The sequence below is a fragment of the Melanostigma gelatinosum genome (assembly GCF_949748355.1).
Source record: "Melanostigma gelatinosum genome assembly, chromosome: 2".
In the NCBI taxonomy this organism is placed as follows: Eukaryota; Metazoa; Chordata; class Actinopteri; order Perciformes; family Zoarcidae; genus Melanostigma; species Melanostigma gelatinosum.
The window spans coordinates 13070397-13098372 of NC_136635.1; the positions used below are offsets into that span (position 1 = coordinate 13070397).

General features: G+C 40.7%; 2 protein-coding genes across 2 annotated transcripts; both read right to left on the reverse strand.

The window, feature by feature from the left end:
* Positions 1–495: 495 nt before the first annotated feature.
* Positions 496–5258, reverse strand: rhcga (Rh family, C glycoprotein a; the record flags this gene model as incomplete). The annotated part of the gene is made up of 11 exons (XM_079286762.1): positions 496–529; positions 617–690; positions 802–875; positions 1384–1508; positions 1772–1908; positions 2469–2606; positions 2692–2858; positions 3016–3163; positions 3273–3423; positions 3748–3940; positions 5030–5258. 11 exons carry the CDS (start codon positions 5256–5258, stop codon positions 496–498), a joined length of 1470 nt encoding a protein of 489 aa, XP_079142888.1.
* A 9137-nt stretch (positions 5259–14395) lies between these two features.
* On the reverse strand, positions 14396–27227 carry fes (FES proto-oncogene, tyrosine kinase; the record flags this gene model as incomplete). The annotated part of the gene is made up of 18 exons (XM_079283538.1): positions 14396–14555; positions 14737–14859; positions 14981–15138; positions 17836–17959; positions 18073–18167; positions 18253–18371; positions 19244–19297; positions 19474–19596; positions 19969–20178; positions 20949–21029; positions 21761–21956; positions 23282–23404; positions 23575–23694; positions 23783–23920; positions 24445–24628; positions 24775–24871; positions 25813–25986; positions 27003–27227. 18 exons carry the CDS (start codon positions 27225–27227, stop codon positions 14413–14415), a joined length of 2487 nt encoding a protein of 828 aa, XP_079139664.1. The 3' UTR covers positions 14396–14412.
* Positions 27228–27976: the final 749 nt, after the last annotated feature.

The following is a 27976-nucleotide window of genomic DNA, read 5'->3' on the forward strand; positions in this document are numbered from 1 at the left end:
CACCATTTTTCTAACAGTCTTCATTATTGAGAAATAAAATGGCAAACATTTCATCAATTTAAAAAGGCATGACATAACAGCTTTAGAGCTGATGTATGAATGTTTCTCAATTCTTCTGTGCATTATAATCATTTTACACAGCATCAACAAAGTGTCTTTGACTTCCCATTGTGCTGCTTGGATTCAGAACCTGATATTTTACAGTCATTAAGCATCTGCAAATCAAGTTCCATCCAAAATGAAAAAGAAAGTAAATGTAGTTTAAAAGTTCTTTCAAAATAAAACCAGATTGGGAATAATTTTCCCATCTACGAGTTCTTTGATGACATCATAACCTTAAGCTTCCAATCATTCACAAATCTGTCGGGTGTAAAATGTGCGAGACAAGAGTGGCAGGGGGCCGGTGTGTTCTTTTCTTTGTATAAGTGCACATTTTGGTGGCTGCTGTTTCACATGCTGTATCAAGTTCAAAGTGAAATGAGGGGCTTCATGTTTCTAACTTTGCTCCACAGAGAAGTTTGATTCGGATCTGTGGACAAAAAGAAAATAAATCACGTTTTAAAGAGATTTCAAGAGAAAAAGCACCAAATAACGCTGTCTGTGTGAGTGAACTTACATGTCTTGGTGCTTGTGTATCATGTGGTTGTTGTACTCCAAAACAGGAGGGATGCTATCCTCATCCTCAGGGACCTGAAACAGACACAGGGGATCAGATCATGAGCCAGATATGCGTCTGAGTAATTTCATCGTCATCTTAAAAAAGGACAAGACCACCATCTAGTGGTAGAAAAGCCCTCTTACCTCCCAGTAAGCTTCATCATCATAGCAGTTGTCATCAGCAGGGTCACCCCAGATAGGTAACCTCAGAATGAGACCTTTGAAGACAGAAAAAAAGCACTTAGACAAGACTTCTATCTTCAGTTTTAAGTTTTCAAAAGTACTATTTTGCATTTAAGATAATAAAATTTAGTCAGTGTAAAAATCCCAGGAATTTTGCATGTGACTATTCCTGAGCTGCTAAACAAGCACTTTAGGATTCAAGGAATGTTTTCCTGCCAGAAGATTTAGCGCCGTAATCCTAGTAAATAACTAAATGTTTCCTAACTATAACACACAGAAACACTAACATTGACACGTACCCTTTTTACTTCAATTGACATAAGTTCTCATTTTGGCAGTTTTTCTTTCATATTTTTTCACTTGGAGGAGTTTCCTTTCAATAGAGGTCTTTCAAAACAAATTGTAAACAATATTTTAGGTGCTAATAAATATCATCATGCCTCTGGGTACCTTAACATAATCATTGAAACAGAGTGCCTTGTATGGAAATGTAACTGCTTGCCTTTGTCTGAAAGTAATACTCAACACATTTGACATACTCACCAACAGCCGCTCCTCCAACAAGTCCAAATGCAATAGCCACACATGTGCCAGCAGCCTGGAAGCCTCCCTGTGTTCCTGGCGTTCTGTCTGCAAACTCTCCTTCAAAGTCAAACGTCTCGATCAACCTGGACGGAAAAATAAACTGTTTATGTTTGCTTCTGCATGATTGGATGAAAAGAAACAATGCCTGATGTCTGGGTGTGTGTTTCCATGTCAGTTAGTGCTTTCCCTCCCTGTGTGAGTCAACAAAGATCAGGTTTTCTGTGTTTGTAGTTATAGGTATGTGTCTGTTAGCCCTCTTTTATATCAACACTTAGAGATAAAGACCTGTATATGATTGTGTGTGTGTGTGTGTGTGTGTGTGTGTGTGTGTGTGCCAGTCACTCACCCCTGCCTGCTATAGACCTCTTCAGAGGCAAATGCAGCAACAATGGCGCCGATAAAGCCGCCGAGCATCCCTGGCACAGCGTGCAGATTGTGGATACCACATGTATCCTGGAGCTTTAGGTATTTCTCCAAGAAGGGCTGAGAATGAGAAACACCATCATACATTAACTACTGATGTGTAAATTGTACCTCCCCACACCATGGACTAAATGCTTTTACAAAATTCTCTAAAATGCCACAGAAAAATTCATTACGTGTCATTTCTATGTAATTATTTAATAAAAAATCCTCCTCAGCTTGTTAGAACCCCAAATTCCAAGGTCATGTGAAGTGTCTCATTACAACATTCATTTGTAAACACAGACATGCCTCCTCGCAATAATTGTCGGCACCTGCTAACCCTTGAAGTGTGTCGTGAGACCTTGCATTCACTGGACTGTTTCCATCTTACATTTAATCTTGAAAGTATCTACACAGTGCCTGCTCCTTTAATGCGTCATCACTTCTTATAATCCGATTGTTTTCCTGTCATACAACCCACACCCGGTTTTATTTTACTTCTCCTTTTCAGGCTGTTTCCTTTTTAGTTTTTTTTATGCCACTTTTTCCTCTTTTTTAACTTTTCCATCTGAGACATAAGACAGAATTCAAGATTTCTGTCAGAATAAAAGTTAGGAGGTGAAAGACTGCAGGCTTACTGTGACAAACAGGTAGCCAACGGTGGAGATGATGCCAACGCAGAAACCCACGATTAGAGAACCATAAGGAGTGATCATGAACTCTGCTGATGTTCCCATTGCAACACCACCTGCCAGAGTGGCATTCTGGATGTGCACCTGTCAGGTAAATCAGCATGTTAGTTATGAGAAATACATAAATGACAGGTTGCAGATTTGCTGTTTTTCAGTGACATGGCATTACCATGTCCAGTTTTCCTCTTTTGTCAGACATGCTGGAGATGGCCACGGTGGTGAGCACGGAGGAGGTGAGGGCGATATAAGTGTTGATGGCTGTTCTGTGCTGTCCGGAGCCGTGGTCTGTGATTGCCGAGTTGAAACTGGGCCAATACATCCACAGGAACAGTGTACCTGTGAGGTAAGATAAAGTCTTATTTAGATTAACACATTTACAATCAAGTAAGCATGTTTTGACAATGATGAATGGAAAATATTATAGATATTCTGAATAAACTACGTCCTAAAGAAAACACTAAAAGTGTTGAACAGTCAAAAATAAATCCCTCACCAATCATAGCAAACACATCAGAGTGGTAGGCAGATCCGTTGAGGCGTTTGCTTTGGTGTAGGTTTGGTCGATAGAGAACCCAGGAGATGGCCAAACCATAGTACCCTCCAAAGGTGTGAATGGTCATCGAGCCACCAGCATCTCTGCACTGTGTGAATAAGCAGTAAAAATAAGAAATTGCAATGTTTGAGGGAATATTCTCACTACTTGGACAATAATAAAGCTTCCAGCGGGATGATTGTGTTTGTGAGACTCACATGAAGGAGGTTGAGGATGATGTATTCCTCCACAGCAAACAGTGTGACGCCAAACAAGGTGACAATCATCATTTGGACAGGGCTTACTTTCCCCAGGAGGGCACCGTAGGCAATCAGAGAACTGGCAACGCAGAAGTCAGCGTTGATCAAACTGTGAGGAAAAAAGGGAAATAACAAGAAAAACATTTGAGTTAGTGGAAACTTGAACAATCAAACAATCAAATCTGCATTTAACAGATTGTACAGGGCTTTGCCATGACAAGAATGCTTTGTCTCAGGGACGCCACCAGACAAAATAAGTTTTGACATGTGACAACTGAGACAAAAGAACCTGAAAACATGGTGAAACATTTCTGTATATCTTTATCTTTATGTTTTGTTTTCATTTTTGAGTGACATAACCTGCACATACCTGCATCTGTCCAGTTTAAATGATTGACGATGCTTAAAATGCTGTTCCTTTCGCATGCCTTACCTCTCTACTCCAATAGAGATCTTTGCGGTGACGGGGTCGAGCGCGTGGAACCAGCCTTGCATGAGAAGAGCCCACTGCACACCAAAGGCAGCAATCAAGAAGTTGAAGCCCACACCACCAAAGCTGTAGCGTTTCAGGAAGGTCATGAGGAAACCAAATCCAACAAAGATCATGACATGGACGTCCTGGAAGCCTGGAGAGAGGAAAATAAACACATTTGTGTAAAATTGAACACATTCATTTTCTACTTTGAATTAACTGAGGGTCATTTCAATGAAATAATAAAATAAAATGATGTAATCGAAGTTTCTTGTTTCTGCAAGATACAAGATTGCCTCTCAACGGTTCTCAACATGTCAGGGGTGTAGCTAACTGTGCTATCAGCGCTAACAGTGCAACTGTGGCAAAAGTGCTGACAGTGCCAACATAAAGGGGAAAGCATGGGAGGTGCTGCGCTTCGACCACGATGCTGTCGGTCTAGACGGGTCTGTCAACTGTTACACAATGAGTGTAGTGCAGAGCAGCAGACATGAGCTAGCCGGTGGGGCGCACTCAGATGCATGAATATGCACGAAAAGCAGTGGCCCGGCTAACAAAGCAAGGAGAAGCTCTGACAACCACACACTTAGAGGGAGACTGACTTCATTCTCTGCTCAGGTAAACATTCCTCCACCATCAAATCTTTACAAAGCAAATAGTTGTTTGCATGCTTTATTAATGCTCTGAATGATTAAATGCAGCTTCTTCAATTTTGGATTTGTAATTTATCATTGCATGTTGCGATTTTATCAGTATAAAATGATTACCGTCTTTAACATATAATTGCCGATGGAGAACTTCGAGATGACATCAAACTGGAAATACGGGTGCTAGATTGCCAAAGGGTCAAATGTAAGCCCAGAAAAATGCAACCAAATACCCTTTGAAGCCAGGTATGACACGTTTGCCTTTTTAACAATCCCAATCTAATTATATTTGTAAAAACAGCCGCCTTGTATAATGAATCATGATGTTTTGATGAGCTCTAACATTCCAATGCAGCAGCGTACACAAACCAAAGACATAATTGAGAAGAGTGAAGTTGGAGTAAAATTGCTACAATTTGGTTTTAAACTGTTGCAGCTGTAAGACAAATGTTTAATTTTGTCGATCAATGAATAAAAAAAGTCGGTGCATGGCCAACATCACTGACACGGGGTCAGCAAAGCAAAACCTGCATTTAGATATGCAACTCTTTGTTGCAAGATACATTTCCTCACACACTGTCGATTGTTGTACTTACTGGGATATCTGAAGTAGAAGTCATTTTCGATATCGCTGGTGATGTTGTTTCTTTCTTTCAACTCGAGCCATTGTCGTACGTCTGATTCCTCATCATAGCGGATGAAAATTCCAAACAGTACAATCATAGCAATCTGCCAGAGGAAGCAAACAAACGGCAGAGTAATACGAATATTGGTGTTCTTTTGCCGGCAGAAAAAACTTCCCATGCATTCTAGAAAGTTCCCCATGATGATAACTCTCTTCTAATGATCTCCTCAGCCAGGGCCCCTGCTCGGATGTGACTTCCAGCAGCTTCTCAGCAGGAATATATATATTCATGCATGTGGTCCTTTGGCAGGAGTGTGCTGCTTTTGTTCACAGGGGGTGGATACACCTGAGCAGGTAAACCACTCCCTAGTACTCTACCTGCCTACTTGTCTTTCTACAATATGTCACCATTTCCTCCGGGACCGAGTTCGTGCAAGGCGTACACTATAAAACACAGATCGGCAGAGATCTTTTCCAGACATGGTTTGTGTGCGAGTAATTGCAGAATTGCGGCAGTGTATGGTTGATTGCGTGCAGCGTAATGTCTCAGGGAGACATCGATTATTGTTTCAATGTATGTTTTAAATCTCCTTTACTTTTTACTACTGAATTTTATTTCTGACACTGTTTTTTTAATTGTTTTTAAATCTCCTTTTCTTTTGCCTTATGTTTTGATGCTTTTAATGGTTTTATGTGAAGCACTTTGAATTACTTTGTTGTTGAAATGTGCTATACAAATAAACTTGCCTTGCCTTGCAGACAGGCCAAGCTGGGAACACTCATTACCAGCAGGAAATAACGCAATCATTACTGCTTGATACAAATGCTGCTGTACAGACTAACTTAACATGGCATCATTGTGTGATGTGGCCACTTCTAGCCATTAGTGCAACATGTTTGCATTTGCTTGACAATGGACACAGTCAGAAACGTGGTAAATATCAGGTCTTGGTGTAACAGTAAAGATATTCCGCCAACAAAATCCAACACCTGCAGTTGACATAATGACTTTCTAGAATTGTTAACTCTCCTGTATTAGAAATTATTAGAATGAGTTTCAGCCATGTGCTCAGTGAGAACATTAAACTAATTGGTGGACACACTGTCTATCAGGCTTACGCTAAACATCATCACCCGAGTTGTGATTTGAATGTATTAGTCCGACCAGATGACACGGCCGTGTTATTACAGGAATGGTAAAACTGTGAGTCTTTCTGTCACCCCGTCACCCATGCCTCATTACCTGTCAGTTGCACCTGTGCCCCATATATCAATTACGTGTCAAACTAATACACACTGCCACCCGTGGTCAACCTGAGATAGGCTCCCAATATAAACTGATGTAATACCCAGACCTAACTAATGGCTCCTACATAGTATGACCCCCCAAATGAGTGATGGCTCAATAAGAACAAATCTGTATTTATTATTATGTCACACCGTGCTCAGTCACTATAGTGTACGATGAGCAGAGACACGGTTGTCTGCATCGTGTGGCCGTTTGTGTTCTCTTCCTGCAATTCTGAACTTTGTGTTGTGTTAGTTTTTTTCCAAACGTGATGCCTATCTAACAGAAGAGATTCAAGTGTAAAGATCCATCATTTAAATCTTTGCGACACTAAGAACATTCCAGATAGCTGCTTTCTATCTCGACTCTTTACGTAACACAACAGGTTATGTAGGAGATTGTCCTCATTGATAACATAAGAGCAGGTGCTCAACAGTCAAACGTTGATTCACAGCATCTACTTTAATAACCCTGAACCTACCAAATGAATCACTACGTTTAGCAGGTTTTTAAGTAGACAAGAGCAGGTCTGCAAAGAAAAATACAAAACAGGTATTAGATTGTTTTAGTCATTCATTTCCCCAGTATTACATTTGGTTTATTCGTCCTTAATTTTGTCAACAGGTTGAGTTATGTTTTCATGACAGACTGACTTATTGTGTCCCTCGTTCGTTGGTACTTGCTGTCATTTCACTTTTCCCGTTTCATTTCAGCTGAATGTTAGAATTCCCCTGAGGTGAATGCAGGGTTCTTCAGGTCATGTGGGACTGGCTCTCAGTTTATAATTACTTGCCCTCTCTGACGATCATGGTGTAACAACGCCGTGCACTTTCTTTAAGGCGTGAGAAAGATGGGGAATTGCACACCCAGGATATTCTGATCGTTCCTCGATGTAATGCGAGCAGATTCAGCCAGAAGCTGTGGTCCTGTTGAGATGTTCGAACTTGTATTAAAGAACACCTTTCCACTCTACCTGCATCAAGGCAGGTCTTAGCGTCTTAGGTCTTATTCATGCAAGAGTTTGTGCAAGGCACGCAGGCTTTATTTTGCTTATTGATGTATTTTCACTGAAACCCTCTTTATACACCTTGTTCATTTTTGAAGAGGCATTTTTTCATTGTGACGGAACGTCTGAGATTTGCTTCTCAACAAAACATATTTGTTTCTGAATATTATGTGGTTGTGAACTGGTTTGTCTTCTCGATCAGCTAATATCTGGGGAATCAGTACCACCATATTATGGTCTTGTGTTTTCAGTATGTTTGCACTGTATTTGTTGTACTGCATTGTCTTGTGTTTAATTGCAGTTACGGTAGTATTACCTTGAACTGGTAAGAGTCCAGTACACCAATGATGGGCAAAGAAAACCAGTAGTCTATAAATATCTACTGTGCTGAATAAAACAAGATGTCATTTAACATAAAGTGATTCTTGTGACTTTTGTTAAATGCTAAGATGTAGTGTAACAGATACAAGGCACAATATGTAAAACAAAAAAGGTTGGGAAACCCTTTTGCTTGCGACTCCTCATCACCATTCACATAAGGCCACCTGATGTCACCAGTTTGACCAAAATGTGATATTTTTCTTATTTTATTTGAATCATTTTAGAGAAGAAGAAAAAGGAAAATAGGCAAAACTTTGTGTAGCAGAATTGTATGTGTGTTTTTTTTTAATCATTTCCTCTTCTGCTAAAACAATTGCAGCGCTTCAGATTTACCTTGTGACTCTTACGTGGGTCCTGACTTCCAAGTTGGCTGATTTCAAACTTCGCTAACATTACCCACCATAAACCACCGGTCATACAAGACTGAGTGCTGAGTCCTGTACTCAGCGGCTGCATTTTATTGTGTGAATTAAAGTTTACATTTTTATGGAGAGTGTTGTTCAATCACAAGATGATGTTAACAGCACCGTCACAGAAAGCATCCACACTGAGCATGGACCACTGCTGCAGAGGGAACAGCAGGTGAGTGATCATGCTGTTTTGTCTTTTCAGGATGAATATGTCTACATAAAAAACATCTTTTATGAAAGAGTTGAGGCGGTTGAATTGTTTCATTTCAGCCCTGGAGTGGTTAAACATGTGACGGATGGACTAAGTGGAGTCTTCAGATCTTATCTGATGGAGGTATTTCAGCAATGTTTCCTGTCACATGGTGTGGTGTGCTCTGCTTTAGCCGGACAGAGACCTGAAGTGATGCTCAGGACAGATTATGCGCACCTGTCAGTCGACAGGTTAGTGAGATACATATCAGGGCACTGAAACTATTCAAACAACAAAGCATTTCTTTGCCTCAGCCTACAAAGCAAATACTAGCCTATCACATTAAGCCTGCTCATCACTTAAAAGAAAACCACAGGAAGGATTAAGCTCTTCAAATGTATCAATGAATTTAAGTGTGAAAACTCAATGTGCATATTTCTCTATCAGCGTGGGTTTGAGAAACAATTTGACGTCAACAACTTTAAATGCACGGAAAAGGCATCTCATGATTTGTTCCCTCCCACATCAATGAAAGCAACATTATTTTGAGTAATCATGCATCACATAAATCATCACAATGCTTTATGGTGCATCTATTACAGATATATAAAAGCCGAGTCAATCATTTGAAATTGATCTCTACAACACAGCTTGTGAAATAATTATTCAATGAGTGTTTTGCTGGAGCAGCCAGAGGAGTGTGACTAAGCAGAAAGGATTTCCTAGAACATATCAGCACATGCAACCAGATGCCGAACTGATACGTGAGCGTCAGGCAGTCGGCTGTTTCTTGGTGAAAGAAATCTGCTATAGACTCTAAAGACGATCTGACACCCAGATAACGCTCAACCACTGAGTTACGATCTGCGGATGAGATGCGTGTTTTTTTTGCCATACTTGTTTGTCTCTCACATGGTCCATCATGAGACTTCAAGTTCATGCACGTGCAAACTGCTTTGTGTGGCTCACTCAGCCTCACAGGTGACTCTGAGCAATAATGGACCCATGTGACTACATTGTAGTCATTTTAGTCATTTTCATCTTTTATTGTTGGGTATCTTCAGCCTGCAACTTTAAATTGAGTTATGTTGGAGCAACTATACACTCATTTAAGATCACGATTTAATCTAAATGTGGCAATTGTGACAAGTGACATCAAAGATCTTTTGATCTAGGTTTTCTTTAATTATCTTACGTTTTATTCCACACCGTCTTATCTGGTGTCAGCGCCTCACTGAAACCAGATGATCTTTACCAGGTCTGTGGATTAACATTATTTTATCACACTTTGTTTTCAGGTTGTATTCATTGTTTTTGTTTTCCTCTGCTTTAATTGTTAGTTTTTTCCATTTTAAAGCACTTACTAACTTTGTGTACAGTCGTTTTTCAGAAATAAAATGTCACTTCAAAAATAAAGTGAAGGGACACTTATATCAGAAATGCATATTGTTGCTTAAAAGTAACCTTTCTGGTTTATTCTGTATCAAATTCATGGATTCAGATTAATGAGATGTCTAGTATGGATGCACACTGAAAAATCCTCACACCTCAAAATCATGTGACAACAAAGAGCTGCAGAACATGCTAGGCCGGTGAGGTGGCTAAAATCACAAACCATGTTGAGGACTTGCTTCGGTGAGATGGGTGATGAGTGACAATAGCCACACCTTCCTCACTGTGGCTGTTCCATCTGAGAAAATACTATGAGTCAATATGTTCTGTTTTCAACATGGTAACAAAGGCTACAAACACAAAGCAGCTTCCCATTGAAATCACGTTTGTGAAAGTTTCTCTGCGACATAAATTCTCTTCGTCTTGAAGGAATTCTTTCTTTGCTGAATGCAATTGTCTTCCTCTCTGTATGAAATTCAAATGATAATTGTGATGCATACTTTGACTTTCCTGAGCTTCAAGCTTTCTTCACTTAGCAGAGTAGGTGAAGAAAGCTGTAAGCTTGCAGGTTCAACGTTTGACACATGATTAAAGTTGATTTGTGAACCTGTAATCTCAAGCAGTGGAGCGCGTGTGTGTGTATCCAAGCAGCTTTTCAACAAACAATGGTTTCCTTTTGATTCCTACAACAGATTTCTTGCACAGTCGATAAATAACATTGTGGCTCAGTTTGGGATGTCTCAACGGCTGTAGACTTTTTTCCCCGACAGACATTTTTGCCATCGTAGAAAAGGCACAGGTGTATTTAATAATAATAATGATAGCTGAGTTCGACGAAGTCCTGGAATAGTACATGCTGAGCCATTGTTAATGTTATTCATTTCCCCTGTACTGTTACTGCTTATTCCATGATGCACAAAACTGTAATTACACTATGTATTCATTGTTTTCTTGCATTATGTGCTGATTATTGTATTATGAAATTGTATTACATTAAAATGTTAAATTATGAGCTTTTATTCCATTCAAATATTACGTTATGCACAGTTATGCGTTGCTACACACGGTTAGCATGTTGACGCTAAATAGTCATGCCTTTCGTTGTGCAACCCTGTGTTGTAGAATGACAGTTATGTAGATGAACCTTGAACTGTCGGCATGTTGACATTCAGTTCAAAGCACAGGTGGACAGCATGACAAGTTAATCCACTGAGCTTTCTCCATTTTGGCCCTTCGTCCACAAAAACCTTTTTGAAAATGGCCTCTCGAGTAGATCAATTATCAAATGCCTGCAACACGTTGTAGTGGACAAAGAAAACAATTATGTAAGCCGGCTGGGGATGTGTGGTAGTCAATTTAAGAAGCTTTCACATACAGCGATCATTTTACAGGAATGGTTCATTTTGGAAAATATGCTTTTGTTCGCTTCCTCTTCGCATTCCTCGCAGCCTGATCATGAAAACAAATCCTAAGTACAACGTTGAGATACTTTTCTTTTCATGCCACTTCCTGCTTCTACTCCACTACATTTCAGAGGAAAATATTTGCACAGAAGACCTATCAAGAGTTTGCCTTTTTTTGTATGTACATTTAATACTTGAAAATATTCCTAAAAGGTTTCCTGATTATACTTTTTACATAAGTAACATATCCAATGCAGGACTTTTACTTGTAACAGAGTACCTACCCTGTAACCCTGTAACAGTCTGGTCCTGGTACTTTTACTGTAAAGGATCTGAATACATCCTCCACCACAGGTTGATAATATGAAAAGGCGAGTTTGTTCAGGAGCAATTTATTGTTCATTAAAAGAACAAGGCTTTCAAATGAGTTGATTCATAGGCTTGAGTCATTAAAACATAAAAAATGGAGGGGGGCCGTGGCTGGACTAGAACTAAAATTAGGCAAACAAGTTTTGTTTGGTCATTCAATTAAAACATTGTTCTTCTCTTTTATTTTTCTGGACGTTGTCAAGGGAACATAAACACATAAAAGCCTCACCCTAACCTGGAGTCTCAGGCGCTTTTCGAAACAAGGCAAGTGACATTGTTGAGTGACACTGACATGTCTCATCACGATGGCTGCGTGGGTGTGTGACGTCATTGAGAGGTTACATTGAATTGATACCCATCCCTTTGGAAACTGATGCTTGCACAACTACTGATGCTTGCACAACTGTACCCTCTTAACTATATATACAATACGTGCTGGGCGATGATCGCAATTGGTCTTGTGAAATGGATTAGTATCGTGAGCACGGATAATCCTTCTCATATTCCACTGATAAGACATTTCATACCTACATCAATTTGAGCTTAATCCGACAGAGAATGAAAACATGAAATTGTCACTGTAGAGGTGCTGAACTTTGAAACAAAATTACTTATCCTCTTTTTTTAAGTTAACTAAATGAAAGTGTATCACATTAAGCTAAAGATACGCAGTCTGAAACAGGACTGTGAGCTTTTTGTCACATGCACGTTATTTCAGTGGCGCACTCTAAATATCGTCTAATCTTTGTGTTGAAGATTGGGGAATTTGTAATCAGGCACAAAATTCTCTTTCTCTCTCGAAGGTCAGGGGTACTGACTTAATTGTCAAAAAAAACTACATTTAGGACAATCTAAAAAAAATCCTTTATAAATGTCCATATAGGGTTCCCAGGAGGGACATCACACAAAGTTTTTTTTTTTTTTTTTACTTCTTTTCACAGGATGTTGACTTCAGGATGTTTTTTTACCTTGGCAATAGAAAAAACAGTTTTGCACCTGACAGCTGTCCACAGTATATACTATGGCAACGCATTCTCACTCCCAACTCGTCAAATACCAACACTTGGTCAGTGGTCATAAGCTCCAAGCTACGACGCTCTAGAGTCTAGATACCCCTCTAGTGTCCGTTTTGGACTTGGCAGGGACGGCATGTCAAATTCCACTCGTTACATGCACAGTGCATAGTAAATTACATTCTGTCTTCACAGGAAGTTAGGCAACAAAACCACTTAGGTTTAGGAAAAGAGCGTGGTTGACGTAAACTTGACTGACAAACGAGTCACAAGATCAAATTTAACATTTGACAAACATTTACTTTTGCTCAGGACACGAACAGTAGTCTCCCGGATGAAAGTCCTGTGTTTGTTTGACCCATCTCTTTACACGACGCTCTGACCGTTTAATAATCACGCCACCGGGTGGGTCAACATTGGACTGTGGCACCGGGGGGGTACTGACCAACATCTGTATCTTACGAGTTGGGAGGTAGACCTGGTTTAACAGGGCTGACCAGTCAACAATTAAACACATAAATTCTGGCCGAATATTAAATAGCATGTATCCACCGGTAACAGTGCATGCTACAGTCGCTACTTGCCAACTTTTACGAAGTCTTCCTGGTTAAACAGACTCGGCCATAAGTCAAACTTTAGAAAATGAATGATTTGAACCCACACACGTACAGTTTCATTCAGATGAAAACAGTTGCCTGCTGCATCTGGAAGTGATAAGAGCAGCGGGCCAACACAGTGAAGTTGAGGGTCATAAAACCAAAAAGATGCTGTGACACTAGGGGTGTAACGATACGCGTATTCGTATTGAACCGTTCGGTACGCATGACGAACCGAATACCTTTGAATAAAAAAAAAGTTATTTTTTTCTTTTTTTAAAAACCTTTATTAAACCAGGTAGTCCCATTGAGATTAAAAATCTCTTTTGCAAGATGTAAGTAACAATACTACATAACATTAAGGAGCAGTTTGTTTTTTATGCTTATGTGTTGCTAAGAAGACACCCCAGAAGATGAGTCACTCAGGTATAGTTCCATCATTGTTCAAAGTCAAAGAATAACTTCATGATGTTAGTTGTAATGAATAAATATATTTTAAAATAAAGTACATTTCTCTGGCATTTATAGTTTTCTACTGTACCGAAACGTACCGAACCGTGGCTCCACTGTATCGTACCGAACCCAACCGTGACTTTTGTGAACCGTTACACCCCTATGTGACACTAATGTTTTGGTCCATTATTGATGGTCAAATTATTGATTGTAGCAGCTTTAAGTTAAAATACAGCTCAAATAGGCCTGTTCTTTTATTTTAGATAGTTTTGTGTAATCACAGGCAGTCATGTTACACCAACATGCTTCATATTTTCTAACAGAACTAAAATCCCCCCGAGGGAGGTCTGCAGTTTGATCCTAAAAACCCAACAAGCAACACAGGAACAAACAGCGCCCATGGCTGTGCTGATTGAAAACTTGGCAGCATTTTAGGAGGATATGTCAGAATGACATACCTCGGTGGTTTCTTTGAGACAGATCAGGTGTTACATTGCAACAGATATGGTAATATTACACAACACAGTACATTGTGTTTTGACAAGCTTCTATTTTTAGAATGAGGAGGAAACAAAAAACAGACACATCACAAGAAGGGAAAAAACAAGATTGCTGCCATCAACTGGTTCACTGACATTTTACAAGTCCTTAAATCTCCATTTGCAAGTTTATTTCCACAACAAGTTTCGTATCAGTTTGTTTCAAATTGCATGTCTTTAAGAGATCTGTTTCAGTGTTCAGACTGGACTTCAACATCTTTTACGAAGGAAAAGAAGATGCAACATTACAAACCAAATCAAACTGACAGAAGAAAATGAACTTAGTCTACACATGTCCAACCAGCAGGCTTGTCTTACGTAATTTTGCTATATATGGTACTGAGCTCAGCCCGAAGTTTCTTGAAAGACGGTCTATTTCTGGGGTCGTACTGCCAGCAGCTGCTCATAATCCTGGAGATTTCCACGGGGCAGCCGTGCGGAGCGGGCATACGGTATCCTGACACACATCAGACAGTCAAAACAGACATCGAGACATCTTAACACACTGTACACAATTTATGAAACATGTGGAATCTAAAAAAGACATCAGTCTCAGAAACAGGCACAAAGGAGGAGAAGGAATTTTCCTAGATAAAAACACATCGACATTTGGCTTATTTTGTCTGCAGAGTCTTTACCTTTCTCCACCTCGTCTCGTGTCTGTTGGTTGGTCATGCTCGTGTAGGGCGTCATTCCCATGGAGAAGGTCTCCCACAGCAAAACTCCAAAGCTCCAGACGTCACTCTCTGTAGTAAAACGACCTAAAACACCAGCAGGAGGCAGCATTGGCAAAGGCACAGGCATTTTTTCAATTGACTACAGGCAGAGAGAAACAGAAGTGTTGCTGGTTATGACTGCAGATCAGAAACAGCTGTGGCCTACCATAGTTCAGGGCCTCAGGAGACGTCCATTTGACAGGGATCTGTCTCAGGCCGCCCCCTGCAGAGTAGACACCATCATCCTGCTGACGGGACATCCCAAAGTCGCTGATCTTCACCACGTTGTGCTGTGCAACCAGACAGTTTCTTGCTGCCAGGTCCCTTTTGAAATGACAACGAGACAGGGGAGGAAGATGGATGTAAGAGGGATGAATGCAGGGGCTGATCACAAAAAGACACAAAGGAGACACAACAGCATCATGATCTGTGTGAAAAATAAAAAAGGGGACTAAAAGGAGCGAGAGAACAGGCGTTCCTGTCATGCCTCGAGTGTTGCATGTGAGGCAGTTTGACATGCAGCGTTACAGGCTGAGCAGCTACCAGCCGGCTGCTCTGATCTGTCCCCGCTGGGCAAACAGCACAGTGCTCCTGTAATGAGCCAGGTGTCGCAACCTCATGTCTTCTCCGGAGCACTGACAACCTCCACTGATGCCTCACTCAAAGCACCACAATCCACCACTCAGCTTTTGATCCCCTATAACGTCACAGTTCCCTTTCAGGTTGCATCATTATGAATGTTTTCACAACATAATCTTGATCTCAGCTGTTTCTCATTTTTATTTTAATGCTTTGAAAGCACACTTTTTTTGTGTGTTCTTAGATTACGTACAAAATCCCATTTTTTTGTATCTTTATAATGGGTATTCAGTCATTTCAGCATCCTTCCATTTCTTCCCTGCCTCTTTTGCAGACGATTTAAAATCGTATTACTAATCTCTCTGTCAACCAACAGTCAGGACAAAGAAGTATAGAGAGGCAGCCTTTTCTTGTCCTTGACCTGTGGAATAACAAGTCCATTAGTATCCAAAACAGTTTTGCTTATCTTTACCAGCCACCACAGCGAGCAGTTGAGATCAAAATGAAGGCTGAGTTCGAAGATGGATGTGGTTCAAGGGCGCTGGAAGTAGGAGGGTAGTGGGGAAGGAGCCAATGGCTCAATCTGGCGTCTCGGCTGGTGGGATCCCATTACAAAGAGGTCCCTATATTGTTTTCGCTTTATTGTATTTTAAGGTGTTTCTTTGCGAACCATTATATGTTAATGTTTTGAATTTGTTTTTAATACAACTTCAATACAACACTTTGAGCTTCATTTTATGTATGAAAGTTGCTGGACTAATAAAGGTTTATCATAAAGAGAAATGAGCAAGTAATGAACACATAATCTTAATATGCATTAAGGTTGTTTGCATTTAATCAACATATTGTGTTTATCAGGACAGTCAAGGCTCTTTTCTGTGGACTGAACTCAAACTGAAGTCAGGACAGGAGTCACTACACATCTCCCACCACACGTTGGCTCTAACTTATGGAACAAAAGCTGCACCATACCTCTCTGAACACTGTTAGGTTTATTTGGGATAACTCCAGTTTTGAGGACATTAGGCTCTGCTTCGTTTCTGTTCGAATGCACTCATTGTAAGCTGATTTATACGAAGCGTTTCTGCCAAATGAATGTAATGTAATGCGCTGCTGAATTAATGGTGGTGCTGTCTTTTTAATGTAAGTGAAAAAGAATTGTAGGTCAGCCAGCAGAGCTCGTTTCCAGCTTCCCCTTTAAGGTTACAACAGCCATCAGTTATTTAAGAAAATGTCTTATCCCTCATTTTGAATTGATTGTTTGACTGTTGCATAGAGTCAAACATTATGGGGAAGTGCAGGGAAAGGTTAGTTTGGTGAACAGTTGTATGGCATTATGTTAGGGAAGTAGATTGAGTTCTGTATTATGTATCGCAAAGGCTTTGAAATCCATCTGCACACAGCTTGTATCTGCACACAGGCTTTGAAATCCATCTGCACACAGCTTGTTCCTCACTTGTTTTTTAATAACTCGATCCAACACGCAGCTTTTAGAAATCAAGTCAAACAGAAAACCGGGCTCTGATCTAAGGATGCTTTTTCGTGTTGGTATGTTTGTTGGATATAGCCTTAGGCTAGGCTACATCCACACTATGCAGGAGTCAAACCACAAGAAGTTGTTGGGGCAGATGACACGGTGACTATACTCGCAGGGCTAGATGACAGTGTTGCCTGATCAGATTGCCCAATCACTACTTAAAACCCGACTAATTCATAACCTTGTCAGAGACCTTTGTAAAACCGTAAAACCAATACATGCGTAATATAAAGCACATCATTAACATACAAATCAACACAATGAATATTATAATAAATTGTTATATTACATAATTTTCACAGTATTTTCAAAACCCCTCCATATATCGACAAAAGCAGCCAAAATTGTATCTACCAGCCCAACTTAATCAAAACGAGTCTAACTGGGTGGAAACACAGTCCAATCTGGCAACATGCTAGTTGGTGAGCTGCTGAGCCAGCGGTTAACTTGCTAACCACTTAACTGACTGTTTTGTTTTCTTCCCCTGATGTTTGGTTCATCACTGCACTGTTAGATAAAAAGTTATTTATGAGGGAAAATAGTGGAATAGTGGAATAGTATTCCAACCGTGGAGATTACTCGAAACAAAAGTGAATGGCAAATATGGCAAACATGGCAAACTACCAAGCTAATAGCTTCCTGCATCCCTTTAAAGGTCAGCAGTTATTGATTAACGCCGTGGAATTCACCAGAACTGAATACTACGTGAAGCACTAATAAGGATGACTTTTAATGGGGTGTTGATCCTTCATGCGCCAAATCTGACAAAATAATCATTTGCTTTAGTGTCTTTAAATTATACAAAGCCCTGTTCCTGATTTAATGAATAGGATTTGTATAAATGTTGTATATATTGTCTAAAATCACTTAATATTGTACAAATATTGATTTATTGATTGACCAACCTGTGGATGCACTTCTTGCTCTCCAGGAACTCCATGCCAGACGCGATATTCTCTGTCATTTTCACCAACATTTTAGGCTTCAGACTGTGACCCTCACGCCGTAAGAAGCAGATAAAATCCCCACCTTATGAAATGTGCACACACACACATAGAGAATAATGGTCAAATAAAGATCAGAGCTGTTGCTTTGAACATGCTGAGAGATATAAAGGTAGAGTCCCACAGGCTCATACTGACCTTGGACGAGCTCCATGATGATGTAGATGGGCTGTTTCTGAGTGCACACTCCTATCAGCTTCACAATGTTAGGATGGTCGTACTGCTTCAGGATCCTGGACAGCACAGAAGAGGAGGTGTGCGTGTGTGTTTGTGCGTGTGTGTGTGAGTGTATGTGTGTGTGTGTGCGCGTGTACTAACCTGGCTTCCATCAGGAACTTACTCTTGTGCTCTGGGGCCAGGTTCTCTTTACAGGACTTCACCGCTACAGGAGTGTTATCAGAGCACAAACGACCACTGTACACTTCTCCAAAGTTGCCCTGTGTAGTATAAACACCAACATTAGTTACAGTCTTTTAAACTCTCCTTTCTAACACAGCAGGGGACATAACTAATCCAACGTTGACAGTTCAAGTTCAGTCTCAGATTGTTCTGTCTTTGGTTTGAGGTTACAATTTTATGACAATTTTAGATCAAATGTTCATCAATTCTAACCACTTTAAAGTATTCAAACTATGAAAACTGGGCAGGTCAAATGAAGGATAGGTTACAGAAAGGTGTATTGATTGTTGAAACTGTTCCTCCCGTCCATACCAGCCATGAACAGACCCCTTCCTAAAGGATGTCAGTGATTTCATGAGTGATGGGGGACTAAATCAACACTCCTCCCTCTGTGGAAAAAATACCTCCAAAGTCCAGCGGCAAGCTAATATGAGACTTCAGCAGTCTGAATGACATTGACCAAGTGGATATCTTCCACACTTACAAAAATCAATCTCTTGTATTTCCAAGGACAGTGTTGCTGAGAGTAAAAGCAACACAATTCACACCGATGAAGCCTCTTATTAGCTTTACATTCACTTACAATGACATCTCTTTCAGACGTCATCTCTCTGAAACCATTACCACAAACAATAACACTCTGTCAATGTCCATGGGGGCATGTAAGTATTAGTTTAAGATATGCTTGATCAAATGTGAAATTATCCTTTAAAGTGGCAATCATGTTGGTTGATCGAACCAATTATGAAGAGCTGGCCTCTTGTTACGTCAATTACAGGATTTATTTTTATTGAGATATATGACTCAGAGGCAGACAAACACATGGACTCAGCTAATCGTATTAATGTGTGTAACAAAAAGTAAGAAATAAAAAAATACATTTCTATCAACAGATGTTAAGTTTACTTACCCGTCCAATTAGGGGTCCCAAGATAATATCATCATGTTCCAGGACCCACTTGTCCTAATGGGGTTAAAAACGAACAATAAGAGATAAAGTGGTGCTGTTTTCAAATGAACAGAAAGGGGAAAAGGATTCGAAGGAAAGATCATTAGAGAGCAGGTTTATGTTTGCTTGTGTGTTTATCTGTGACGACTGTAGAAGCACTTTGATATGTTTGAATTGTGTGACAGCCGTACCTTCAGAACAGGTTTCTTCAGCATAATGTCAGACCTCTTGGTGATTTGTTGTCGTGAGGTTAGCAGATGACTGATCAGCAGCGGGATGCTGTGGAAGCTTTCTCCATCTAAACGATACAGATTCTACAGACGGAAAATCCAATTTGTAAACATACAGAAGGTAGAAAACCTTGAGAACATAATGAAAAAAAACATATCAAACAAAAAGTCTTTTAAATTGTTGGATTGTTAAAATAACTTCTTGTATCCATGTTTTCATTCCAATCATCGAAACTTAATTTGCAGAAAATAAAATGTAAAAGCTCTCATTGTCTTCTCTTATACAATTTTGGAAGGAAACATTTAAATCTTTTTGGCAGTATCAGTGGTATTCAAAACTTGCATGCATATTCAAAAAGATATGATGTAAAACACACACAGAAACACATCGTGTCTAATGTAAGATTTCCTTCTACAACTCTCTGCAGAAGTGTTTTGCTTTGTTGATGAACTTACATCTGTGTTCTGAATGAGGAAATGCTTGCAGGATCCTTCCCACTGCACAGAGAGCACATAACCCTGTTTCTCTTGACTCTTCCTCACCAAGAAGTCTCCGTCATTCGTCAGCAGCTGCTGGACCTCCAGTCTGGGAATGGCTCCGTGGTACCACTCCTGCTGCCCCAGAGGACGATCCACCTCCTGCACCAGGGTGAGGGCCGGCAGCACCTGGAGGTAGGAAGAGAGAATAGCAGAACCTCTTAAAGCTGACATGAATAATGAAACAATACAAAGTGCTGGAGGATGGATTTTAGGGTGACTCTGCAGAGAATATATGGCGATACTTCAAAGAAGAGTCTGTAATACTTTAATCTAACTGCACCACCTTCCATGCCTCCGGGGAACCACAGGGTTGGGAATTGGAGAGCAAGAAATAGTCACAGTTAAAGAAAAACAGCAAATAATTTAGGCCTTAAGTCCAGTGCATTACAGACACTAAAGTTATTGCACAAGGCCTTTTATAGAGGGTTTGTGTGCAGCTCAACTGGGTCATGGCTCCGTCTGTGAGCGATGATAACACATTGAAGTAAAATTACTTTTAGGTCAGGCAGCGTTTCCAAACTTTGACTTGACCGTCAAAGCTGACTTTGTCCAACAGTGCTTTCAGGAGCACCAAACTCCAAAGAAAGATCACGTGCCTGAGTGAATTGCAGCGGTGGACACACAGTCTCCAAAACATGATGAATTGATTGTTGTGTGGTAAGAGGGTTTGAGTGTACAAAAACACACTGCAGTTAAAGTTAAGAGCAGGCAGGTGGAAGAGTGAGAAGGCAGAGTGTCTTTCAACTGGATCAAGTGTCCTTCCTTTTAAAATGTCCTTCAACAACATACTGAGGATCAGATATTGTTCATTGTGTACAATGCAATGGCAAACAGTCCACTTGCACTCTTTCTTTCATTGGTCTTTGTAATTATTGGTCATTGATTGTTTCACCTACCTCACATTTGGGTTTAAACAGGCCACCCAGATTATTTATGATCCCGTCCATGAGGAGTTTGGAGGGAGTTGGGCTGTGGTGCTGAAAAAAAAAGAGATCCACAGCTGGTCAGTAAAAATATAAAATAGCTGGCAATAAACATCGAGAAGTATATAAAGACTTGCAAGGCTATTGTGTCATTATTTTGTATGAAATCTAATTGTAAGGTCCAGTTGTTTAGTGGTAAATAAAGCAGCGTTTTGATTGTGGGTTAATTTATTCGTCATTGATTTGCTAAAGGAATAGCGGACAGTACAAAACAAGGTGTGGACTCAAGTCACATGGGTCGCATGTGAGTCATTTTCACAAAATTGGTGACTTTGAACTCAACTTGACAAAATCAAACAAGACTTTAAGTCAACAAACTGATTTTGCTTTTGTACAGCAATGCTTTGAGCTATATGCTAATGTCAGCTCGCTTTCACAACTCGCTGATCACAATGACAAGTTTAATAATCTGGTGTTAAGCAGCTATATAATACTTGTACCAGGTTCACCATATCAGTTTAACATGGCAGCATGCTAACATTTGCTAATTAGCTCTAAACACAAAGATTTGTGGTCCTAAACCAAAGAATTGACCAATAACGGTGGCGCTCGATGAAAAGTATCTGTTGGGGAACATCAATATCTGTACCAAATTTCTTGGTAATGCATCCAAAACTGATGTTGGTAGAGGAAGAGGCACAGGGTCACTAAAGTCAGTCGGCTTCATGCTCTAATTAGATACGGCCTTAAAAAAGACCGGAAAGACCCTGGCAGAGAGAACATACATTGCTTGAGTTGGACGAAAGTGAGACGGTGTCTGGGTCCAGCTTCAGAGCAGAGGAAGGTTCGTTGGAGCCCAGCTGGTCCAGTTTCTCTTTCAGAAGAAGCCTCTGAACCTCCAGCTTGACTCTCATGCCCTGGGACAGAGCAACCTGCTGCCGGCACTCCTCCATCGCATGTCTCTTGCTGAAATGGTAGACCCTGGACGAAGCAGAGAGCAGCGGTACGTCAGTAAGTCAGTGTGAGCAACACAGAGGGTTGCACACGTCAATAAAACAACACACGTTTTGCAAATAGACAGCACAAGACCACAGAGACATCAATAAGAAGTCCGTCTGTGTAAATAGGTTACAGGAGCTCCCTTGCGGTCAATAAGATTCTCTGGCGACAGCTTAGTCAGCCGTTGTCGTGGATTGTCAGCATGTAAGACCAGTAATCCTTTCAATGACCTAAGAGTGCTGCTAGTGAGGTGAAATGAGCCTGCTATTAAAAAAATGCTGATAAACACAAGATTCAACAGTACAGGAATGGCCAGTGCATGCTGGATTAACCTGCTAGAGGCCACCAGGGGAACAATTTGCTGTTGCACCCCCATTGACCACTTCAACCTCCCTCCCTGTGCATTGTGCATGTACCCTGCCGCCTCCCAAGCTCCCATTAAGTACAACGCACATGCTATTGCTTGGCACTTCCATTATTTGCCCTGAGACCAACAAGTACCGCTGTGCTGCAAAAATGCGAGGTGTTCATTGAGTCAGATAGTTTGAGGTCATTTGACTGAAGCTGAAACGATTAATCGATTGACAGGAAATTAATCTACAACGATTTGGATGATAATTACTTGTTGCAGTCCTTTTTTAAATATAAAACTGCCAAAGCTTCTCAAATGTGAGGATTTGCTACTTTCCTTTGTTATATATACTTGTGATCTTAAACTGAATATATATAAAGCTTTGACTATTTTTATGACATATTCCTGTATGATCTCTGAGTGACGGTGAGTAGGAACCACAGAAGTAAATGTACTCAGTCTTCAATTTCCCCAGGTTAACAGATTCTCAGTCACCCACTGTTGATTTACAAAATGGTTCTTCAAAATACAAACCAAAGGGCAGCATAACCTCCACTCACCTCAACACCACCGCATAACTAATAAATAATTAAACACATTGTTTCCCTCCAGGAGCTTGTTAAAGACTGGATCACTCCCACTGGACTGTAAACCTCTAACAACCTTCAGACAGCCTCATCAACCAGGACAAATGAGGGGGATCGAGCTCCAGAACTCTGACCATATCGCTATGTTATAATCCATAAGGCACTTACAGCCCCCTGAGACCACACTAGTTATTAGCTGTTGCCCAGCCAAGAGCATACTGAACTCTCCCAACAGGAAGGACTGCCCGCAGAGGCAAACTTCAGCAACTTGTCTTCATGGCAACCAAAGGTTGTGTGTTGTTATTTTGAAACCTCCTCTGTGACCTCTTAAGACTCGCTGATTCTGCTTCTGTCTGTGGGCCGCTCACCTCTGGCCCTTCTTGACACCCTCACACTCTACGTCCAGCTCCAGCTCCAGCTGTTCGACCGCGCTCTGCTGAGAGCCCAGAGTCCGAGCCAGACACAGCAGCTCCTCCTCTACCGCAGTCAGTCTGGGAGGAGGGGAAATAACACAAGGGGAGGAAGTAATTGATGCATAACCGTCAGAGGAAACAGGAGGTTAAAAAAAAGTACAGGGAGCTTTAGGAGGAGGAAGTTGTTTAGACACTAAAAAAGGAAATGAGTCTGTTCATCTGGATGAGATTGCGTCGTTTGTTCTCACTTGTGCTGGATTGTCTCAAGCGTGAGGTCGTTCAGTTCAAGCTCTCTAGGATCGAGGTGCTCAGTGTCCTCCAGCAGATTGCAATCAAACTCTGCACAAGCAGGAGTCTCCCCGACAGACCTGTGAACACAAACACACAGTATCATTGCTCTGCAGGCTTAGCTTTCATGGCTGCATTGTTGACATCTGAAACGTTGACTCAGTCTACCGGTTCTGCTGGATGAAGCTCTCATATTCTCTGTGAGGATCGATGGCTGACAGAGCAGAAGATATCTCCCTGTGGATCCGCACCACTTCATGATTAAGGAAAGTGGAGATGTCGAAATATTCCTGCAGGATCTCTTTTCTGGTTCAGAGGTCAGCGATGCCACATGAAAACAGAATAAGGCAAAGTCAGTTTTTCAAGGAGCATTTCTGCAAGTTTTAGCCAAACATCCCGACCACATGTACAGTACATGACATTTTTCCAAAGAACAACATACGGATGTACAGGTTGGTTAGTGGCAGGTTCATTTATATCAGTACAATGAAAACCTACTCTACAGTCCTTCACAGGAAAGTAAATGTTTGACTTCTTCTTACATGTGTCTTGTTTCAAGCAGGCCCTGTTATGCAAACTGTGTTTAAACAAGCTGCGACATCTGAGATCTGACAGCTGATTTAACATTTACAGCACAAACAAACACCAAATTCAGATAATGCTTTCCATTTGGATCATCTTCCCATTTTAAAGTAATGTTTTCGATTTTGCATATCTAAGTTTTGTTATTGTGCAAACAAGGAAAAGTCATCTCAACAGTCACTTCTCTCAAATGCATGACTATAATGTCATTCACACACACACACACAGTGTAGTCGATGCAATCTTACAGTATGAGCACCATCTCCTGCTGCAGAGTCTGCAGTGCACTGAGCAGGGCGGGCTGGATCTGACTGTAGTGGTGCTGATGGTAAACTTGAGCAGCTCGCACAGACAGCACATACTCGTTATGCAACTCGTGGAGTTTCATTGAAGCCTTTATGTAACGCTCCTTCGCCTTGTCTCGCTCTTTATCTGTACACACACACACACACACACAGGAAAACACATTGTGTCATGAAGGAAGTCCAGATTTCAGATTTGCACAGTGAAAAAAACCCAAACTGTGCCATCAGTGTGAAACTGATTCTGCTCGGAGAAGAAAGTTACTGTATGTACACCTTTATTGGCCTCCTGGTACTTCCTCTTAGCCTGAGCTGCATCTCTCACTGCCTGTCTGTAGCTGCTCTTCAGCCTCTCCAGCTCTGTCTGGGTCACCTGAAGCAGCACACAGAAACACAGACCGATGGAAAACATTCAGTGCAAGGCTGGGCTACATTCACAGAAGCTTTTGTGTGGTGAACAGCTGCCTCAATGAGTGTGAAGTGTCTGCCACAGGAAGTGGTCAACGGCTCTGAGATATTTCACTGCAGAGGAACAACAAACATGAGAGAAGAAGACACAGAAGGAAATTATCTGACCTTTGTTGAGCTGCCGGTGCAAATACTTTAAAATTCCGAACGATACAGTAGCACGTCAGACGTTTTTTGTTTAGTCACAATCACGACATAAGATCTATCTATTGTGCCACACAGGTATTCACACACAACCACATTTGTTGTCTGCACAATAAAGTAAGAAAATTAAAATAAACAAACTGCCTGCCAGACGGCCAAACTGCGACCCAATATGGATCACTGGAAATGAGCACATCACTTCCCTGATGTAATTGGGTAATAAAAACTGTGTGGAGCAGCCAACAGTTTGAGATTGCATTAAAAACTGCATCTGCACACACTGTTTCCAGTCTATTGAACCTCATTTCATTCAACGGCTGTCCATTTATAATGCTGCGACTGCAATGCTCATGTGCATGTCAAGATGACTCAAGAAAAATCAACAAATAGATTTTAAAACGACAACTTCCGCCAACACATAATAGTCATTTTGTATGTTTGGACCAGGTAGTAAAAACGACGACATTGTCTTTGACATAACATGGAACTTTTGACACAATAAACTCAACGTGCTATTTGAGATTATGTGTGGGCAAGCGTGTTTTACTGTAGTTGTGGGGACATGCCTTTTTTGGGACACAATGGGAACAATTGCACATACGGTACCCATTAAATCATTTTAGGGTTAAAACTTGGTTTAAGGATAGTTAATGTAATGAAAAGTCATGAAAACGACTGTATGTGTGTATGTTGGTCACACACCTTGCTGAGCTCCTGCTTCAGCAGGTTCCACTGCTCTGCGTAGGTTTTGCGGAGCTGCTGTTTGTCTCTGATGAGCAGCGTCAGTTTGCTGATGGGACCATCCAGCAGATCCTCAGAGCGCTTCTTCATCACCTGACTGAGGAGGTCCGTCTGAGAAACCAGGACTCCCCATGACTGACAGATGGGGGGGGGGGGGGGGGGGGGGGAAAGGTCAGGGAGACAGGTCATTCAGTCCAGAGGACAACAGTCCTCCACACGTTCTACCCTCCGTTTGGATGTGGATTTGTTTGTTTGTCTCAAAAATACTCAATAGATTTCAATACATTTTGATGAAAGTCAGACCATGGGCCAAAAAACTATTTGTGTCTTTTAACATGTATCATGCGCCAAGTGTTTTTAAGAAATGCACCTAATATTTCCTGGATTGTGAGGTGCAGAATTAAAATAGTTGTTTTACCATCCAAACTCATTTTACACCATTTATATTGTATTTATTTGTTGAACAAAACTCTCATCAATGTGACCCAATCTTTGGCAGATATTTGGAGAACCAGAAAAAGGGTTTTCTTTCCATATTGGGTTCATATCATAATGCTTCCTGTAAAAGGTTGCCTTCATAAGCATACATTATTTGCAATAATTAAAGGAAGCATTGGACGATTGCAAACAGCTTTCAAATAAATTCTGAGCAAATTAGAAAACTTTGACATTTCCCTAACAGGTAGCACTACAGCAACATATCATACACACATTATACAGGTTGTGTTGGACTTATTGAGTCTCACATCCATGTATCCAGATGTATTGTGAATTCAAATAAATGCAAATAGAAAATAACTATCTTCTTGTGGTGGTATGCTCTTTCTAAGAGCTTCCTTATTTGGATAAAGAATATATTTAGATCAATCTAAACTGAAGGGGTTTGGGTTATTGGTACCTTTGCCTTCAGAAAATCTTCTTATATTTGTACCACAAATAAATTAAGGAAAAAAACTTACACAGATTTATTTTAGGAGACTAAAATTGTGGCACACAATGAACTTTATTTTCGTTTTTCAATGCTCTGTATATTAAACACATTTGTGTTGACAGCAAAAAAGCTAACTTGATGAGTATTTTGTTCCAATATGACCACATGTGAGTGCATCGTTCTATGATGAGCCGTTGATTAATGAACTATAAGACCTCACCTTGTTGAGCTGGCTGATGTAGTCCGGTCCTGCACCAGGCTGAGGCCGGTCCAGCTTCTCTACCATGGCAGCCATGTGGTGCAGCTGCACTGAAAACTCTCGTTCACTTTTAGCTCGATGACCAATCCACTTTTTCATGACCTCCATCAGGTGAAGCTCTGAGTCCAGCAACCGAATGACAGCTGCATGTGCCTGGGGGCATCGCAGGTCCTCTCCAAAGCTCATCTTCTGAAGAGTGGAACTCTCCTCCCTGCCGAGTGTTTGTTGTCAGCAGTAAGTCCAAGCGTGTTCTCATGAGTGTGACAGAAAAAGAGTGCAGAGCTGAAGCAGCTACTAATGACCAAGAGCAGATTTGTCTCTGTGGCCTTCAGGGGCTTTCACTTCCCTGTGAAATTTTTTTTTTTAAAAGTACAGCGGTGCAAGTGAGGCAGCACTTCCTCATATGTGTTTGAATGTGGTGGTGCATTTATTTCTAATTTTGCTTTCAATACAGAAACACCGTTAGTGGCACAATAACGCCCAAACCTGCCATTGTTGCAACAGTCAAATCAAATGCACAAAACAACAGACAGACAGACAGACATCTTCAGCAATGCATGCATCGGATATGTTTAAGAGTAGAATGTAACGATGGACATTTAAACTACTGGAGTAAAGTACAATTTTGAGTTCATTTTACACAAGTATTTCTATTCTATGTTGCTTTATACTTATACTACACGTTGCATTTCAGAGGCAAATATTGTACTTTTTACATCAGTACTTTTATTTTTCAGCTGTAGTTACTTTCCTGATTAGATGCACATTAAACTGGATAGCCTCAACCAAGTACAACAGTAAAACTATCTGTGCAACAGTACTTAGTGATACATTACAACTCACAGGAGATATACTGTTAACACTTTAAGTACATCTTGCTGTGAATGAGTTACATTTCAAATGCATGACTTTTACAAGTACTTACTTTTAAATGA